Here is a 20,234-nt window from a genome sequence, read left to right on the forward strand (position 1 = left end):
GCTGATATAGTTTCAGAATGGGTCAGAGTAATAATAGAGGTAAAAGTGGGCTTTTGTTTGTCATAAAGTAATCTACTTGAGCATTAACAGTGTCAGTTTCTAAATAATCACTATAAAAAACCTTAAAAGGTGCATCTAATTTATGTGACGGGACAGGAACTTCTGGTCTCATTGAACTGTTTTGCCACCGTTCATCAGTTACTAAGAACTAAAATGCTTGTGAGTCACATTCTCGGCTGCAGTATCATGGACATCTGTTAGAATTGGAGTCTCTGGTTGATAGTGATTTGCACCCTGTCCAAATAGGGACCCTCACTCTAGTCAGGGAAAGAGAGTCAGAACAGCGGAGATAACCTCTGTTCAGCCCCACTGCAGTTTGGCACGAGCAGTCAGGCCTATCTCAGCGGCAATATATAAAGTATTTGTAGAAACACACAGTAACGCAGTGATAATGCTACAAAAGGTGTTCGCACCAGTTTAGAAAAATAGGTAATATTTATCTAAATAAATCAAGATCAAAACAACAAAAATCCAACATGCACAAGTGAAAATATAACTTTTAAAATGTTAATCAAGTTTATCCCATATAAATCAATGGATGCAGTGGTTTTAGCTCAAAGCACCTTAGAAAGGTCAAAAATCGAAGATGGTGCGAGGCGCAGGGACAGCGACACTCTGGAATCAAAGTGTTGCATCAGTTCTTTACTACGCAGGGGAGGTGATGCGTTCATTCCTTACTGGAAGAGGTGGTGATACGTTGGTACCTTACTTCTAGGCAGGTTATTAATTGGCAGGGAAGGTGTTGCGCCTGTTCCTTATTGGCAAGGCATGTAATGTGTCGGTGTCTGGACACGCGGACTCAGTTTCTTAATGCGGAGTGGATGAAGAACTGGCGCCCAGGGACGATGTGTCAAAAATTCAGAAGTTCTGTGTCAACATTCTGTGTGAATGCAACACAGTGAAGCAGGTGCTGTATCAATTCCAGAGCATTGAAGCAGGTGCTGCATTGTAGTTAGAATGGGTGCCCTGACGGACATCTGTAACACGGTGCTCGTAATTCACGCTACAGCGATTTTTCTTACGCACTGCGAATGGCAAGCTGGGTTCTGCAGTGAAAGCTGTGGTTGATGCAATGAGTGGGACCACTCTTCGGGGCAGGCACTGGCGATGTATACATTTTTGATAAAAAACAGGCAGTGAGAGTTGGTGCATGGATTTTCTCCTTAAGGTCATCAGGTTGCACTACAAAGGGCCCAGGAACTGGATTTGGCACTGATTGGCAAGTGGGGACTCTCATCAGAAGAGTCCAGGTACTGGCAGGTGAAGTCTTAGACAGCCCTGAGACTTCTTATCAGGAGGCAAGTTCAACTCAAATCCTTGGAAATCTTGGAAGCAGGATACAGAAAGCAAAGTCCATTCACTCCCAGGACTGAAGTTTCACAGCAGTAGGCAAACACAGCAAAGTAAACAGCAAAGTGGCAGTCCCTCCTGACAGCTTCTCCAGCTCTTCTTCCTGCCAGATTGTCCTCAGTCCAGACGTTTTCTGATTTTGGGTGTCAGAGGTCCAATACTTATACCGCTTCTGCCTTTAAAGTAGGCAAACTTCAAAGGAAAGTCTTTGTAGTGTGCAAGACCCTGCCTTTCCCTGCCGTGGCTCCAGACACACTACAGTTGGTCAGAGACTGTTTTGTGTGCGGACAGGCACAACCCAATTCAGGTGTCAGGGACAACTCCTACCACCACTCTAGCTCAGAAAGGCCCATCACCTGATGATGGACCATCATGAAATGCAGGGCATACCTCAGCTCCCTTTGTGTGACTGTCTAGAGTGAATGAACAAGAGCCCAACTGTCAGCCAACCTGGATGTGTATTCTATAGACAGGCAGAGGCACAGAAATGTTAAGCAAGAAAAGGCCCACTTTCTGAAAGTGGCACTTTCAAACTTACAATTCAAAAACCAACTTCACAAAAAAGATGTATTTTTACATTTGTGAGCTCAGAGACCCCAACCTTCAAATATTTCTTAGTTCCCAGTGGGAAATTAAACGTAAAAGATTTTCACTATTAGGACATGTAATACACACCAGTGCATGTCCTACATTTTAAACTCATTGCACCCTGCCCACAGGCTGCCTTGGTCCCACCTTAGGGATGGCTTAAAACTGCACCAACAGACACTGCAGCGGCAGGCCTGAGACATGTTTGCAAGGCTACTCATGTGGGTGGCACAATTAGTGCTTCAGGCCTACTAGTATCCTTTAATTTACAGGGCCTGGTTACCTCTGGTGCACCTTGCTAGGGAATGACTAGTAAATAAAATATGCATATCATAGATAATCCAATCAGTGATACCATTTAAATAGGGAGCGCTTGCATTTTAGCAGTGGTAAATTGCCCGGAGTCCTAAAATCAGCAAAAGCAAAATGCATCACACAATCAAGCAGGAAGTCAGAAGCAAAATCACCATGGAAATCATGGCAAAAGATGCCAGGTCTAACAACAAAAAAATAGGATGCAGCTATCAAAGGCAATTGACTCTCTCTTTAATCTCCCACAGCCTCGGGGGTGGGGGGTGGACTGTTGCCATGTCAACTCAAGACATATAAGTCACAACACACTTATATTGCAACAAATGGAGCGGGAGTGCAGGTTATTTCAAACTGTGTGGCTATACAGCGGAAAAAAACATAGGTTTTGGTGAAAGCTCGCCTCAACCCCGATATCAACTACCCATTACATTTGTCATGAGGAGTTCGGCTTACATTATCTAGGGAACTGCATCAGATGGACGGCTTCCAACAATACTACGGCTGGCAATCTGGCATAATGAGGAGGCGGCCATAACTAGAGATATAATATTGGTCTCCCTCTCTTTTGATAAAGCGGAGCCGCTGCGCTGTTGTTTTCTCTGCCTGTGAGGACCGGACCGCATTTGCATATAGCGATGTCTGAACTGGGGTGGCAGAGTGGGCTAAAGAACGGTGATGGATTAAACCCAGATCTTTTGACTGGGTGTGAGTGTTTGATTGATTCAGATGGTCCGTCCATCACCACCCCCTTTTGTACCTCTTTTCGCCGCCATAAGTGTGGCAGGGTATGCTCAGACGTGAGTCCCTTGCTCATTTTGCCATTGGATTCAAGCAAGCCGGGCTGAAGACGGCTGGAATGCCAGAAACCGGTCCTCGGAAATTTGTTTCTGGTCCAGGGAAGACATGGCTTGGCAGTTCGGGCTGGACTGTTCCCATGAGGCACAGGGTCAGACTGATTTGCATATAGCCATGTCTGAACTGGGGTGGCAGAGTGGGCTAAAGAACGGTGATGAATTAAACCCAGATCTTTTGACTGGGTGTGAGTGTTTGATTGATTCAGATGCTCCGTCCATCACCACCCCCTTTTGTACCGCTTCTGGCAGCCATAAGTGTGGCAGGGTATGCTCAGACATGAGTCCCTTGCTCACTTTGCCACTGGATTCAAGCAAGCCGGGCTGAAGACGGCTGGAATGCCAGAAACTAGTCCTCGGAAGCTTGTTTCCGGTCCAGGGAAGACATGGCTTGGCAGTTCGGGCTGGACTGTTCCCATGAGGCACCGGGTCAGACTGATTTGCATATAGCCATGTCTGAACTGGGGTGGCAGACTGGGCTAAAGAACGGTGATGGATTAAACCCAGATCTTTTGACTGGGTGTAAGTGTTTGATTGATTCAGATGCTCCGTCCATCACCACCCCCTTTTGTACCGCATTGCCCACAACAGCATTTTAACATCTTGCCGCTCCCGCTTCACGGAAGCCGCTGCGCTGTTGTTTTCTCTGCCTGTGAGGATTGAACCACGAACTGCAGAGGGACTCCAGGTCCCAGGGGGCCACAGGACACGCTACACCTGCGTTGCATTGTCCGTTGGCTATTTAAGTGTAACATCACCCCGCGGCGCGGAACGGGCGCCGGGCCAAGGGTGGGCCCGTCTGAGCCCATCTGAGACTGAAGGAGGCTGGGCTGGGACACCCCTCAAACAAAGTTACCATCGTAAGGACATTATTAGCTTTGATTTGAAATCTGTTGTATTTCGTGGCATAGGAAAATTCGGTTACGTTATATAGCCAAGCAAGCAGGAATAATGGCAGCTCGTGCAGGGAAAGGAAAGAAAGCAGTGACGGGCGGGTGTGTTGCTGGGTCATTAAACCAGTTTCTAACTAGGGCCACATCAGTATTAGTTCATGAGATAGCCTTGACTGAACGTCGCCTGTCATTGGACCCTATGTACAAACGATCATCACTAGGCGGTTTAATGTCAGTAATCTCGCCAGAACATCCAGATCAACTAATGCATACTAACATTTAACCACACTATTGCGGGAGAAGGCAATGACCACCAGCTACAGGGGTTGCCAAACTGACTTGAGATAAGAGACCGGAGCCCTTCTGCTTTAATTAATGATTCTGTTTTGGATGATACATTTAATAAAACAGCTTTAGGCTTACCTACAAGGTCTACATCGAAACCTAACTCTAACTCCCAACCATTAAAACAAGCATCAGGACCCACTGCTAAGAGGAAGCATGGAGGGGGTACTCATAAGGGTAGATGTCCAAAGATAACGAAAATGTCTAGAGTAACTAAGAATGGTGAAGCTGAGATCTCTGCTCCATCAGTTATTGTACTCTCACCAACATCTAATCCCCCATCAAGGGCTTTGCCGATAGAGTCGATTGATCTTCCCCTGCCTTCGGCCCAAATTGTTGAGGGACTTATGGAGAAAATAGAACAACTGATTAAGGGCTAGATGTAGGTAAATAGGATTTACCGATTCTAAAATACCAAATTTAACCGATTCGTATTTTAGAATCGGTAAATGCTATGTAGGTAATAATTCGGTAAAAATTACCGAATCGTTACGATTCAGTAATTGCCATTCATTCCTATGGGCCTGAAGGCCCATAGGAATGAATGTCAATTACCGAATCGGTAATTACCGATTCGGTAAAATAGGGAAAGAGTCAAGGGTGGCAGTGTGGCACTTTGACACCCTGTTGCACCCCTCAATAGTGCTTGTGTGCACATGTGGCACACATACATGCCCTAAGGGCATGTATGTCTGTCACATGGCACAGGTGTAAATGCACAGATTTGCATTTACAGAGGGATTTGTTATTTACCACCAACTAATAGTTGGTGGTAAATAATGAATCCTTAAAGCACAGAAGCACTCTTTAAAGTGCTTCCTACATGTCATTTACCGATTAGGTAAATACGGAATCGGTAAATGTTGATTCGGTAAATACCTAATCGGTAAACACCGATTCATTATTTACCAAATCGGTAAATTTGCCACCTACATCAGAAAAGGCTATTACCGGTCGGTAACAGCCGATTTCGGCAGTTATTGACTGGTAATAGCCTTCCTACATCTGGCCCTAAGTCCTTAATGTTACCCTTATTAGAAAGGCTGAAAATGATTAGCAAAAGTTTGGGTAAATTTGAACAGCTAACCACAGTAAATTTTGATACCCTGAAAAAATCTGTAAAGAGTATACCCAAGTCAAGTGTTGTGGAAAGTAACATAACATGGGAACCTACAACCATAATTCCCTCATTGCACATTCCAACTGCATCTAATACACCTTCCTCATTGTCACGTGGAACTAGCCATGTTGGCATAAGTGCCCAAAGTGGGACATTGACACAAGGAAGAGAGGGATGTCAAGGGCGAGGGGGGGGGGGGGCTGGAAACGGGATCCCGGGTTCTGGGACAGGACCAAAAATCAACATGTGTAGTTAAGGAAACAACAAATCCTGTAAAAACAAAGCATACTCATTTGCGCATTGATTTACCACCAGACTCCTTTCCTTATGTTGTCGTTCTGACTGGGGTTCCTGAGTTGGACAATGATAAAATAGAAACTTATTCTGAATTAAAAAATAAGGTAAACTTTTGGCTAAACAACAATGGACCACTCCCTTCTCACATACATAGTGAGATATTGTATGCATGAAGAGTAAGTTGGGTGGGCCATGGATCAAAGGACCTAGCTGGTGATTGTATCATTGTTAATTTTAGGGATAGACGGGTGGTTCATCACATTTGTGACTAGCACCACCTAAGAGGGGTAAGTGGAATACAAACTTTTGATTTAAGTTATTTTTACCCTCCCTCCTTTAGTGTGCCATCAAACTTGTATCCATCTGGGGTACAATGAGGAGGTTCCATGATCATGCATAAAAACCAATTTAACATCCTGACATTTAATCACTTTGACATGCTTTATGGGCTTGAAGGAGTAGATTGACTGAGTCCCTGGAACCCTAATGTTAATGTGACGCTAAATTTACCAAATGTAAAACATCTAAATGGTGATCCCCTAGATGGAGTAAATTGTTCTCAATTAGATCCTTGTGTGAGAACTGGGGTACCTAAAATTGAAGAGTTTGGAGTAATTGAGGAACACGGCACAGTAGCCAATCTTACGACTGAAAATAACATCAATATTAGTGAAAATTTTGGTTGCATTGGCCGGGTAGATAGTACAACGAAAAAGTTGGAATGGTCAATCATGTTTTGGAATGTGGCAGGCCAAAAATCAAAGGTGTCTAATCAAATTTGGATTGATCTTGTAAATGAGTATGACATATTGAGTGTACAAGAAATCTGGGCTAAAGAGGCCCATCATCTGTGTGGTTTTAAAACATTATTTACACCAGCGATAGGCTCAACATATGGTAGGGCTAAAGGGGGGCTCTGTACTTACATATCAAATCTTCTTAGATGTGAGAAAATAGAGATGCCCCATAACAATAGATATTATCATACCATCAGGATACATATTGATAAAGTGTTCTGTTTGATCATTGTAAATTTTTACAATAATGCTCCCTCGGAGGTAATGGAAGACATGTTGAAAGCATTGAGGATACATGTTAAAAGTTTGCTAGGTTGGAAAACTAAGGAGGTTCTTGTTAATTGGGGAGGGGATTTTAATTGTTCATTATGTAAAAGAGGGGAGCTAGGGACATGCGGTATAATGCTGGACAAAGAGATCAGTCTAACGCACTTTGAACACACTGTATGCGAGGATCTTGTGAATGAAATCATGTTTACCTGTGACTTGGGCTTTGCTAATAGAATTTGTCAACCAGAGGTTCCTTTATGTCCCACATTCAATGGCAGTGGTGTTTTTTCAATAATTGATTATATATTGATATCTGCTAGATATAGTGGACAGGTCAAGAATTTTAATACCCTGGATAATGCTCTAAGCGATCATTTTCCCCTAAGTGTCAAAATTCTAACATCTCATCAAGAACCCAATAAAAATAGTTCACCAAGGAAGCTTAGGGATAATATTGTCCTGAATAGACAAAATGGGTATTCCCTAAAATGGACAAAGGTCATCCCAGAAGATTTTCTCTATAATCTAGTAAAGAAATGTGAATTCAGTATCGGTGATTGTCTGGATGAAAATTCAGACAGTTCTGTAATTATTAAAAACTTTGCAGTAATTTCCTCACCTATTAAAACAAGTCTGTGGGTAGAAACGAATAACCTTAGAGAAAATACAGTAGGTTGGTTCGACAGCTGCACTAAGGCTTATTCTAATCTTAAGTGTGCCCTAAATGCCCATGATAAAGATCAGCCTTTAATAAGGGATTTGAGAAAGATCTATAAGATGATCCTGAAAAAAAGAAAGGATGCACTGAAAAAGGAAGCATGGGATTCTTTGTGTGAGGCTTCTTTGAAAAAAGATACTGTAGCTTTCTGGAAGGTAGTTAATGCTCCTTTTTTAAATGATAAAGTAAAAGCAAGTGTAGAGATAGCTATATTAGAGAGTGAATGGGTATCACATTACGCAGACTTATATAGTGCCTCAATGACATCAGAGCAGGTACAAACTGAGAGTGTAGTGGACGAGGAGCCCTCACGTACTTTTAAGAGAGTGGATCTGGGTATTACCTAGTACTAAATCTAGTATGGGAGGAAAGGCTCCGAGCCCGGACGGGGTGCCGGTTGGCTTGTTCAAAAACAACGTGGCTCTATGGGGCCCACTCGTTACACAATTGTTTAATGCATGCTGTTCGACCGGATTGTTACCGTCATGGTATGAGCCTATTATTGTACCCATATTTAAAAAGGGAGATAGAACAAGTTGCTCGTGCTATTGCCCTATATCATTACTAGACTCAACAATTAAGATTATCGGTCGCATGATTTTAAATCGATTTCAATCATGGGCTGGAGAACATTCGATAATTAGTAATCTTCAATATGGATTTAGGAAGGGCCTTGGCACCATTGACCAGGGTCTTAACTTGCATATTCTTTTAGAAAAATATAATACAGCCAAGGGAGGTTTCACATTTTTAACCTTTGTTGACTTAACGTCAGCCTTTGATTGCGTCACCCACAGCAAGCTATGGTTGATTTTAGGGAAATTAGGGATAGATGAAAACATAATTCTTTTCCTCAGGGATCTTTATTCGGAGGCATGAGCCAAAGTTACATTTGGTAAGAATGGAGAGTGCACTAGGCCTTTTAGTATTTCATGAGGAGTGCGGCAAGGATGCGTTCTTGCCCCCTTCTTGTTTACTATCTATATTAACGACCTAGAAAGAACATTGTTGCAGGAGTGCAGGGACATGCCCATGATAGCTAATAGATCTGTCCTGGCACTCCTATATGTGGATGACACGGTCTTGATGGCCCGAACGCCCGTGGCCATGCAAAGGATGGTTACATCTTTCTCCCAATTCATGACAAATTTGGATTTGAGAAATAATTGTACGAAAACGTTCTTTATGAATTGCGGGTCTGGTGCAGATAAAAAGAAAAAAGTGATGTACATTAATTCGAAACCACTGGATTTTACCACCACTTTTCCCTATTTGGGAATACTGTTCGATCAGTCCGGCTCATGGAATAACGCGATAAAATTAAGAAGGTTGTTGTTTTGTAAATCATAATGGCCCTGACCAATTTTAGTAGAAAAATGGGCAGACGACCGATTGGGGAACTTTTATGCATTTATAGAGCAACTTGTGTAGCAATTGCAATTTATGGTGCAGGAATATGGGGCTATGCAAACGTGAGATCACTACAGGTGGCAGAAAATGGTTTTATGAGATACCTCTTAGCAGTCCCGGATAGTGTTTCCACGTTTATCTGCCATGCTGAACTAGGACAACCATACCTAGAAGATGTTATCAAGGTACCACCGGTTCTTCTGTGGCACAGGGTATGGACCACTGAGGAGTGTGTTTTTTTACCGTTTTATATTGAAGGGTGTGATGAGCCTTGATAATGTTAGCAAGCCAGGATGATTAAATTATGTAAAGACATTCCTCGCACAAATAGGCCACCAAGAATACAATAGTGATCCCTCATTGATGTGTCATGTCTCCAGGAAAGAACTTAAAAATCTTTGTATGACCCATTTGGGAGATTATAGAACTAATACCGAAATGACTTACTGTGGTGGCTCACCACCTAACAATGACTACTTTTAATATTCAACCGTATGTTAGGCTACACATGAGTGATTTTGAAAGGTTTCTTTTCACACGGTTTCGGTTAAATATTTTATTTAAATTCTTAAGTTTCCCCAAGATGAATGACTGGACACGACAACTTTGCAAATGTCCATGTGACGACTTGTCCAGCCAATCGGATATGCATATCATGTTTATTTATTTATTTATTTATTGTAGAGTTTTATATAGCGCGAACAAGACCCGTGGGTATCAGAGCGCTTAACATCAGAATAGATAACCAACACAAATGTTGACATTATAGGAAACAAACAGATATGAGGTATATAATAGAATGAATACAATTATGTGAACAGTATATATGCAAAACAAAACACATGTGCAAATCGCATTAATAAGTGTGATAAGGCTAAGCTTATATCATATGCCCATATTCCTAGGTAGGCGATGGTAAAGTTTTGACTTAACAAGTGTTAACCTTTTCTAAAAACATAGCCGTTATGAGGTAGATAGTGTGGATATGAATATGAGGGAATAGTATATATGCAAAGCACAGGTACCATGCAATTCGTATTGAGATGTGGGGTAAGGCTAAGCTTATATCATATGCCATATACCCAGTTAAGATATATTATCCCATTGCCCTTCAGGTCATTAAGTAAGAGTATCTCCGCATCTTATATAAATCTCAAGTCTTGAGTCATCAAATAGCTTTGATATTATTCCAGTTGGAGCTTCTCCTTCTGAGAGCAGCTCAAGGTCGGGACAGCTTATCTAAGCAAGGTATTTGCTAATCATGAAGCTCTTCACTTCCCGCTTAAATGATGCAATATTGCGAATTTTCCATATTATTCCTAGGACAAGATGGATTGTACCAATATTGAAGAGTATGGAACTTAGGCAATGTCGTCCTGCCTTTTTAGCCATTCAGAAATTAGATAACATATTAACTGTTGCATCTGTCTCTGCGTTCTTAAAAATTTTTTTTAGATCACGGAAATCAATTCATGTATGAAATTTAATCCGTTTATTTTTAATGTACCATGATTGTTTTTATATTTCTACAAATTTTTAAATTGTGATATACTAATTGTACTTTTATGGTTATTTTTTTTTACATAATCGCCGAATAAAGTTATATTGAATTGAATTGATAACGGCCTTCGAATACCATGGTTGGCGTTTGTCAAATCTAAATACTCTAAAATTGGTATGCAGAGTGCCTTGGAAAAGCTGAGTATCTGTAATGCCCTTAACAAAAAACATGTCGTACAAGCAATTTATAACTCTGAGACTACAAGGCGCTTCAACAGCATGGCGAGGAAGGCACATTTTGTGGCCTGAATGTGTTTAACTGCCCTACTGATTTCTTGTGGCAAGCACAAGGGCACTGGGAATGTTAATTACTTTTTCACCTATGAGTTGATACTGCTAAGTATGTGTTGTGTTCCCCCTAAGCTTTAAGCAAAATCTAGATATCAGTCCATGCCAATGGGATGGGAATTCAAGACAAGCAATAATGCACCTTATAGTTTTTTTGCAAGTTTTATAAAAGATATAGAATATAGTTCTTAATTCCACATAAAAAATGTTTTTTATAACATTAGGCACTGTATGGCAGCCTATATTTCATTACTACAATTATTCGATGAAGAAGCCACCCTGTATATTGGCTCCTTTCAGAAATATGCTGTAAACGCCCATGGCACTATGCTCTCCTAATCTACTGCTAATTTGGACTTACTTTCTGCAGTTGCTTTTATGTGCAGATATACTATTTTATTTTTATATTTTATGTTTTAATTGTCATATTTTTCATGCTTTTACTGGTAAAAATTGCGCCCAAATTAAGTTAATTCTGATTCTGGTTCTGGAAATACTTTAAAATATTTAGGTTTTGCTGCTTTTAGTTCATTTTGTGTTTCCCAGGTAAACACTGGTCTTCAGTGAGTTTTTTTGTAAGCTTTTCTTGTTAGTTCGTATTTTATCTCTGTCCCTTGCCTCATAGCAGCAATCAGCAGACTCTTTCCTGTCTGATAGTCACGATTAAATCACTTCTGTTTTCTAGGCAGACTTGTACTCGCTTTGATGTCTTTCAAAAAGTTCTTTAATGTTAGTAAATAATGTATTGTGTGCCTACACTAGTACGAGGGGCAATCTAAATGATCATTACAAAATCCAATACAGGAATAATGGTTTCATTTAATGATTTAATGGGCGTTGGGGTTCCAACAATCTTCCCCACTTTCATTGCCTCTCTTATTGGTGATAACTAGTTTGTTGCCTCCTGCTTTCCCAGTGGCTGATAAATCTTCAATCAAGGATTCAGTTAAATGGAGGACTCGGGAATGGAACAACTATCATATTGATCATTTCTTGTAATAATCAAGAAGTAAATAATCAATAAAGCTACTATATGTTACTCTCTTAAAAGTTGGTGCTGCAACAATCTCCGAGGGGCAATGACCATTGTAAGCCTGTAGACAGTATAACTACACGATGACACCTAGTTGCAGGGCTAATTTGGTAAATTGTATCTTCAGGGGTGTAGGTAATTCCAGGATGCTGCAATAGGCATCTTCATCCTATGCTAAATCTGTTACCAGCCCAGAGGGTTCAAATGCCGTATTAAAGTGTCCCCCAATGATTATAAGAGAATCTTTGCTGTAAGAGGTTAGAAGGCTATCAAACCAGCATAAAGGCTTGATACATCTTCAGTAGATATTGATTAGTAAAACAGGTTTCACATTATTTAAAGTAATTACGTTTAATTCTAGTATGTCTAAAGAGCCAGTGGGAATTTGCTCAGTACCACAGACAATGAAGTTCTCAGACAAATGCTCAAATCACCAGAAGCCTGGCCTGCACTTGAATTTTTGTCCACAACTTGGAAACTTCTACAGCTCAATCTTCTATAACTGCAGGGAAAATCGGGAAGGTCCCAGGCTTGGATACAATTCTAGCTGATCTTTTTTGCACTGAGCATGATGTATGGGTGCCTTATATAAATTCCTACTCAAATACTAAGCAGCAGTAGCCCCTGGTTCCTGGAATAAACAGAAATCAAAGCTATCTATAAAATGACCTCAATCCCTATATTACTGTTTTGATTTTGAGCTTATTATAGTGATCTTTCTAGGTTTTACACATTTAATGGGCGTTGGCGTTCCAACAATCTATGGATTTTAATCTGCTCACCTTATTTTCAAGTGTAGTATTGACAATAACATTGTAGCTAACACTAGACTGGACAAAGGGAGTACTGCTGATACTTGGGTGGTCATAAGCTATCGCTTTTGAGTTTTTGAGTCTCAGGATTGGTTTACCTAAAATAAATCATTAATAGTACATACAAATGCATTTGAGATAGACATTATTAAGTGTGGTAATACCCCTCCTGTTGAGTTATTGTGATACTCCTGAACCCTTTTATAGGGTGTCAGCAGTTGCACATGAGGGTTTCAAAGGATTCTTTGAGCTGGGAGTTTGTCGCTTTTGGGTGTTTATAAGACATAGGGGCATATTAGCAAGAACCTCTTTAAAATTATCGCCGTTTTAGAGGCAGGAAACTGACGCTAAAATGGCGATAATGGGCTTGCTAATATGCATGTTAGAATACCAATGGCAGCCCAGGTTAGATGTCCTGCACATCTAACCTGGGCTTCTATTGGAATTCTATAAAGCATATAGGCAAGCCCTTTTAAGGAGGTTCTTGCTAATATGCCCCATAGTGTGGCCATTTTAAATTGGAGAATTGGTCCTTGTGCCACACTTGACTATTCCCTTAACTAAACTAGGATTTACAAAACTCCACTAGTGTGTGGATAGCATTTCACAACAATTATGTCTGAATAAGTGACCGAATAGTAATAGTGAACATTTTGTATCCAGTGAACAACCTTGTTCTCCAATGCAACTTGCTTAAGGACCCTAATCATATAGATCTCACTCTCAGATGGGATACCATAAGTAGGTGATGCTGTGTTGACAACCAAGTAATTGCAAGCTCTAATTGCTGGGATCCTAATGAGGAGAGTTAAATTACAAGTAAAATTGATAACATCCCTCAAGCTCCTTTTATTATCAGTGCATACAAATGTGAGTCTGAAGGGTTGATGGGCCATTTCAAGGGGTTTATAAGTGTATAATGTAGTTATTGGTTTACGTACACTTTCTGAGGGATTATAATTATGTGATGTAGTTCTACCATTACCATACCATCGCCAGAAACTTATCTTGTTGTGCCTCTAATTCAAGTATAAGGTGTGTGATCAATGGTGTCCACTTCTCACTCATTTGTATAAAACAAATATTCTTTTGTGCTAGCTTTGTCAGTCTTCATTTTCCTCTAGCTATTTAAAACTCTACCTGTACCAGGCACAGAAGTATTAAGATGTTCACTACTACTGGTATCAACTGTGGATGGGGTAATCAGTGGTAAGCCTGGGATCTGACTATGAAATACATCAATCAACATCACCGTTGTTTTTTTCAAGTAGTCTTAGCTCTTCATTGTTAAAGACATGCCAAGTTCTCCAAACTCCATGGGGATCAAGAGTATGTAGTTTTGAGATGGAGCTAAATCCTAAAATGCCACAGAACACACATCCTCTCCCATTTCCCCTGCGATTTCAGGGTTTTGCACTGCTCATTCTCTAAGGGCGAAAACATGTTAGAACAAACAATGTGTGGAGTTAGAGATGTAGAGCCTCCAGATCTGACTAAATTGTCTTTTGGGTCCTCAGGAGCCTGGTTGGAATCATTTGTCAGTGGGATTGTTGGTTGTGGTGATAGAAGTGCTATGAGGACTCTCTTCTCCTCAAATAGTTTTGTCAACATTCTTGGTTTCACTTCCATTATGCATATCTTATTTAACATACATTCTGGCTCCTCGATTAAAATATGCATATCCTACACTGTACAATTGTATGCAGTGTATTTCATTGTATTTTTCCTGCTCTGAAGATCTTGAGGGCTGGAGGCCGCTTTGCTTTTTACCATAGCAGCAAAACCAGTTACTGTCACAATCGCAGAAACTGGGCCAAGAAAATCAGATTCAGGGGAAAGGAACCAACACTAGTTTGAATAAAATATATTCAATTATATAGTCTTATGGGATGTTATTTGAAAGGTGGGTAAATCAAACAGTACCTTATCAAGCAAATATCAACCATTGTTAAGTAGTTGTAATAGCACATCCAAGGGAGGTGGTCTTGCCGTGCCTTATCCTGTCTTTGACAGGAGCGGATAGGCATGCACTTGGCCCTGGCTTTGCATGGGTGCAACCAGGGCATGGCCCGCACTGCGGGAATGTCTCTGGCACTATTTAGCACTGGAGGGCCCACCTCCTCCTCAGGGGATTCACAAGGGATGATGGGGCTTGCAGTCCCCTCATACAGATTCTTACGTCACATGCCACAGAGATGTCAATTGTACTATACAGTGCTGAAGGGTTTACATCCTCCTCAGGTGACTGGCAAAGGATGATGATACTTGGGGTCCCCTAGTTCAGCTTCTCGCTTTAAAGAATGATCCTTCAATTACAAATCGGAGCACCTGTGGTTCTTTTGAGTCTTTTCAAAATATAGTTTGAGCAGAAATTCTTGAAAAAGATCATAATTGTGAATATGGGTGTATTATTAAATTATATGCAAGTCCCTCAGAATGTTTTACTGTTATGAATTAATAGGGACAATCTTGCCAACAGCCCACAGAAATTCGTGATGAGTTTGTTCATCTGTTCTTCTTTCTGAGGAAGGTTTCCAGTAGCTTAACATTCATTATCTAAAAATATTAAAATTTGCTATTGGATTCATGAATTGATTTTTAGATGGTGATGTTGGGGGCACCCATTAGATGGCTTGGATATGCAGGGTACACTAACTAATTCACACTGACGTGAGGGTTTTATAGATTTGTGAATACTGATATATATGCTAAACAGTGTAGTATATATTGTGGTGCAAAGTGCACAGAGTGGTGGATCTGTATGCTTAGTTGCAGGAAACACAGACTGGTAGAGGGGATATAGAGTTACAGATACTGAGTTGTAGGGGCCCAGACAGTGATGTTTTTGACTGCTAGGGCACATAGCATCTAAGGCACTGGAGTCTAGATTACATAAAGTGGGAGACACCCCGCTGTAGGGAAACTGGAATCATGTACAGCAAGGTTTACAGCACAAAGAATTGCCAGCGTTACGGGGCAAAGCTCAAAATGTGGATAACAATAAAGTGTGTGGCACACACAAATACGAAGTAAGTTGCCGGACACACCAAAGGTACAGTGGTTGCACAGAGGTGAATGGAACTCAAAGTGGTAAAACATAAGATATGTGGGACACAGCATGGTACATATTTTGGTTGAGTTTACACAAAGTGACAGAGATTGCTGTTTAGGTCAGACTGGTGGACGCCCACCCTTAAAAAGAAAAACCATGGCTAACACTTGGACCTTTAAGAGGGACTTCACCAGGGGGTGGAAGGTAGGAGTTATATGAGGAAAATGATGTACCACTGAGTAGAAGGGGTTTGTGTGGATTCTAGTTTGAATGTTAGTCTTGTGGAAAGTGCTATGGCACAGATACCACAATTACCCCTCTGGAAGAAGGGAGGTGATTTTGAGATTTTGACTAGAGGAGTGCCAGACATAGTAATACTAATCAGTGTTGTTACAAAGTGATAATACTTCCACTGTAGCATTTCATAGGGCAGCAAATAAGAAGTATTACCAGAACCCAGTATAAGGGTGCTCCATTGCTTTATCTTGGGGTGCCAAACTTTGAATGAACATGATGTATATTTAGCCTGTGATCTTAAATGCACATACAGATTTTTGTGAACGACAACTAACTCAGTGGCCTAATTCATTACTAATTAATGAGCTTGAGATAATGACAATTATGGGCAGAGGAATTACTTAGGCAGCAAGAAATCCTTTCCTATTCAACATTGATGGGAGACTAGATGTGGGAGGGAGCACTCAGGAATTGAGCACTGATGTGGCTCTTTCATTGCCGTTCAAGTATTCCAGACTGGGCTATCATAAATGACTGACGGACATGAAAGAGAAAGGTTATGGGATGTAATAAGGGTCCCTCTGTGAGAAGAGTTCATTCAGGGAGACAGTGATATATATAAATGTTATCGGAAATGCTGAAACTTCTGAGTGGAGTCCCAGAGGAGCTATTGATTGGACTAGTCAACATGCTCTGTAAATAAGCATATGAGAAGAAAATATCTTTACCTTGCAGTTCTGGTATGAGCAGAAAAGTTCTTGTAATGCAGCCAGAAGGTTTTTCACATCAATTTTCTAAAAGAGGATTAAAGTACAGTTATGTAGTAGTAGTTTATTTATAATGGTTTAGCCACCTAGTCCCATCTGGATTTCTCAAAGAGATGTATAGTGCCATATTATATTCTCCAGTGTTTATGTTGAATCCAAGGATCATAACTAATGCATCATTATGATGCCAAAATGATAAATGACTGAATAACATTCATGAGAATGGAGTTAATCTGCCAAAGTCTTTTAATATGATGCTTTAGAGTCTCTGTGTATATCCTTGTGGCATATCCCTACTACACCGTTTTTAGAATTTTAATATAAAATTAACACAACCCAAAATAAAACTGACATTTCCTATAAGAAGCCAGCATATGTGAGACAACAATATTGCAAATTCACCCTGCCTACAACTTTGAAAGGGTTTACACTTAATACTAATATGCACATCAAAATCTCACTCTTGCAAGGGTTGCATTAGGACACTTGCCATCTCAGTTTTAGTGAAAGTTATTTATTGTGCTTACTCTTAGCAAATGTCATAGTACTTTGTAGGCTTTACTAACACTCTCCTCTTAGCGTGGAGGTGCTTACTTGCTGAATCTTTTTCGACAGGTCAGAACTTAAATGCTCACAGCAATGGATCCTGATAGAAGCTACAAATTAGTTAACACACAATACACTAATTTAAAATGTACATTTTGCTCGAAGTAATGCTACCAGCAACAAGTGTTAAACTTACCAGCACTTTATCAAGACAGTTTGTGTAGGGGACCGTCCCTCCACTAGGTGGGCGCACATAACCTACAAAAGTAATATAATCGTGTAAGACCTCACTTTGAAATATGCCACAATGTTGGATAGTCAATTAAATGTGTTGTATGCACTTTATATATTTTTCTTTCACCTACACTCTCATTTACTGCATTTGTATACACTTTACAACATTTAAGACAATACATCATTCAGTATCCAGATCAGAATGAAGCATTTACATCTTAAGAGTCCCACACCTCTAACCACTTGTTACAGGTAATTACCACACATTACTTAGCAGGGCAAGTAGCTAATTACCATATAATCCATAAAATTGGTATGTTCAAATGGAATGAGCCTAAAGTATACAACAGTGCATGTCAATTGGCCAGACATACAAATCTACAAACTTTCCCATGCTCCATTAAAAAAATATTGTTTTCTGACATTATAAATCTCTCTACTTCCAATTGATGGGTTTAAGAATGACTTTAAAACAAATCACTATATTGAAGACTTCACATTCAGCTGACAACATTGTACTAAGTGCACAAAGCTTGAGCGGCGAGATCGCAGAGGTGTTTCTATCATTTCTTACAGTGACAATGCTGTTGATAATTCTAGAGATTTGCTTCTGATTTGATTTTGATTTGCTTTTGATCTTTAAAGCATACATTTATTTGGAGGATGTTGCAATTAACCACTAATACAGGACAGTTTGTTTTACGGACTTTACCATCACTGGTTGGGTGAACTGGAACATGACCACCATGTGGGCGAACAAAACCTAGAATACAAACAAAAACATAAGACTTTAGTCTGCAATATGCTGCTATTGGTATTGTACAAATTCCCTGAAGGCAAATACATTTGTGTCGTGAACTGTAATATATTTTCCATTTTCTACAATCACTCAGTCACTCACTTTACTTTTAGACTTGATACATTAAGCACTGCATACACACATGATAATTGGCGGAGAATGCAACTCTGAACATGCAGATCATTTGTTTTAATTCCATAAAATACAATGACGTGTTCAGAATTATTCCTGTTTATTGTCAATAACATAGTATTGAATTTGTTTGGAAATGGTAACTAGAACCTCAGTTGGAAGCCCCACCTTCACCACATCCTGTGTAACAAGGACCGTGTTGATTGCTGCTCCAGCAGGAGTTAATAGCAAGCCTGGGAGTAAAAATGAAGGCCAGTGATGTTCACCATGGATATACCACCTATTAGCCCTTTCAGTGCTACAGACCAGCGCTATATCATTTCATCATTAACACATGCAACCTTTTCGTGAACATTGACTCACAAAAATATTAGACATAAAGTAAGTGATATCACACACCTTTTAACCCCAGATATCAAAGTTTTGGCTCCACTGCTTACCTTGTGCCCTTTATCGCCCACTTATTTCCAGTTGATGGCGTAAAAGCAAGGAGCTAGGTTTAAAATCTCTATACAAGCTTAGAATTGTATAGAAAACCTGCCTGCCGTCCTATGCCATGTTGCACCATAAAACTGTTCACTTGGAATAACTCTCCCTCTAGCCTGTGCTCTATAAAGTTCCAGGTTGCATGGAGTCACATCTAAACAGAAAGCTCTTTACTACGAACAGAGTCTCCCTTCTGGATGCTTCTTTGATAATTATCCTGTGCCATTTTCCCACAGGTTTCAAGAAACTCAACTGTTTGTTTGAAACTCAGAAAGTAATTCCTGGACCAGGACACAAACTGTAAACCTTCTCTTCCCCCAAATCCCTGCTGCATGTGGGACTCATTCTCTCTAGTGCCAGTCTCGGCAGTCCATCCCCAAAGGTCTAGACACTGGCAGCAAGCCTGAACCACACTTTAATTGATGCTGAGGGTTTTTGGGGTGCTCTATGCTGGTGAAAGTTTAATGGAATCTCGGGAGTCCCTTAGCATTCTGTGCTTGAAATTCCCATCATTCAATTTACATCATGCCACTTCCTTGGATTTCTAATTAATCAACTCTGAAAGTAGTTGTGTGAGCCAGAGGTGAATGGAGGTGCTAGTTAAAAAATGGACAGACAACAAAACACAGAACCTTAAATTAGCAGTACACACAACTCTGTAATATAAAAGTTAGTTACCATAGCAAGTGCTAACGGCCACCAGCAGGAACACCACAGCAATCTTCATGACTGAGAGATGAGACAGCAGTGAGTATTAAGCTACAATACTCTGTTCAAGCTCTTGGTGAATCTATCAATGCAGGACGCCTACATTTATACTGGAAGCATCGCCTCGATCTCCTCCCAGAGCATCACACCACAGATCAAATGACCACTTTATCAGATTGAATCAGTGCGCTCAAGCGACGATAACCTAAAAGGTGCCTGTTTCCCACACTTGTTTTCCCTTTTCAAACAGGAAACATCAGGGTGTGACTGTCATGTCTGTATTTGTTGTTCCCAGTGGAAAGAGCACTTAGGCATAAGGAAGAACAGATTATTTGTCGAAGGGGGCATTACATCTAAAAACAAAGAGATATGGCTTTTTTTATTTTTATCCCCGTTTACTTATGGAATTGATTTTATTAGCAGCTAATGTGTGTGGGACGGTGTATGTGTTTTTCCACTTTCAGTGTCTGTTATTTGTTAAGGATTAAGAATACATTTTCTGCAGCAAGGTCTTTGCAAAGCGTTTGATTGCTGGCACAAATCCACTACACTAAACCTGCCTTAATGTC

General features: G+C 40.4%; 1 protein-coding gene across 1 annotated transcript in view; it reads right to left on the reverse strand.

Annotated features, from left to right (window-relative positions):
* LOC147688970 (uncharacterized) overlaps positions 1–19,744 on the reverse strand; it is a 52,443-nt gene extending 32,699 nt beyond the window's left edge. The window contains exons 1-4 of the mRNA XM_086939990.1: positions 19,636–19,744; positions 18,253–18,303; positions 17,503–17,564; positions 16,722–16,787 (exon numbers count right to left, since the gene is read on the reverse strand). Of these exons, the coding sequence (XP_086796116.1) occupies positions 16,722–16,787; positions 17,503–17,564; positions 18,253–18,303; positions 19,636–19,684 (228 nt within the window). The 5' untranslated portion in view covers positions 19,685–19,744. The remainder of the gene's footprint in view (positions 1–16,721; positions 16,788–17,502; positions 17,565–18,252; positions 18,304–19,635) is intronic.
* Positions 19,745–20,234: the final 490 nt, after the last annotated feature.

This window comes from Lissotriton vulgaris, chromosome 10, assembly GCF_964263255.1.
Source record: "Lissotriton vulgaris chromosome 10, aLisVul1.2, whole genome shotgun sequence".
Lineage (NCBI taxonomy): Eukaryota > Metazoa > Chordata > Amphibia > Caudata > Salamandridae > Lissotriton > Lissotriton vulgaris.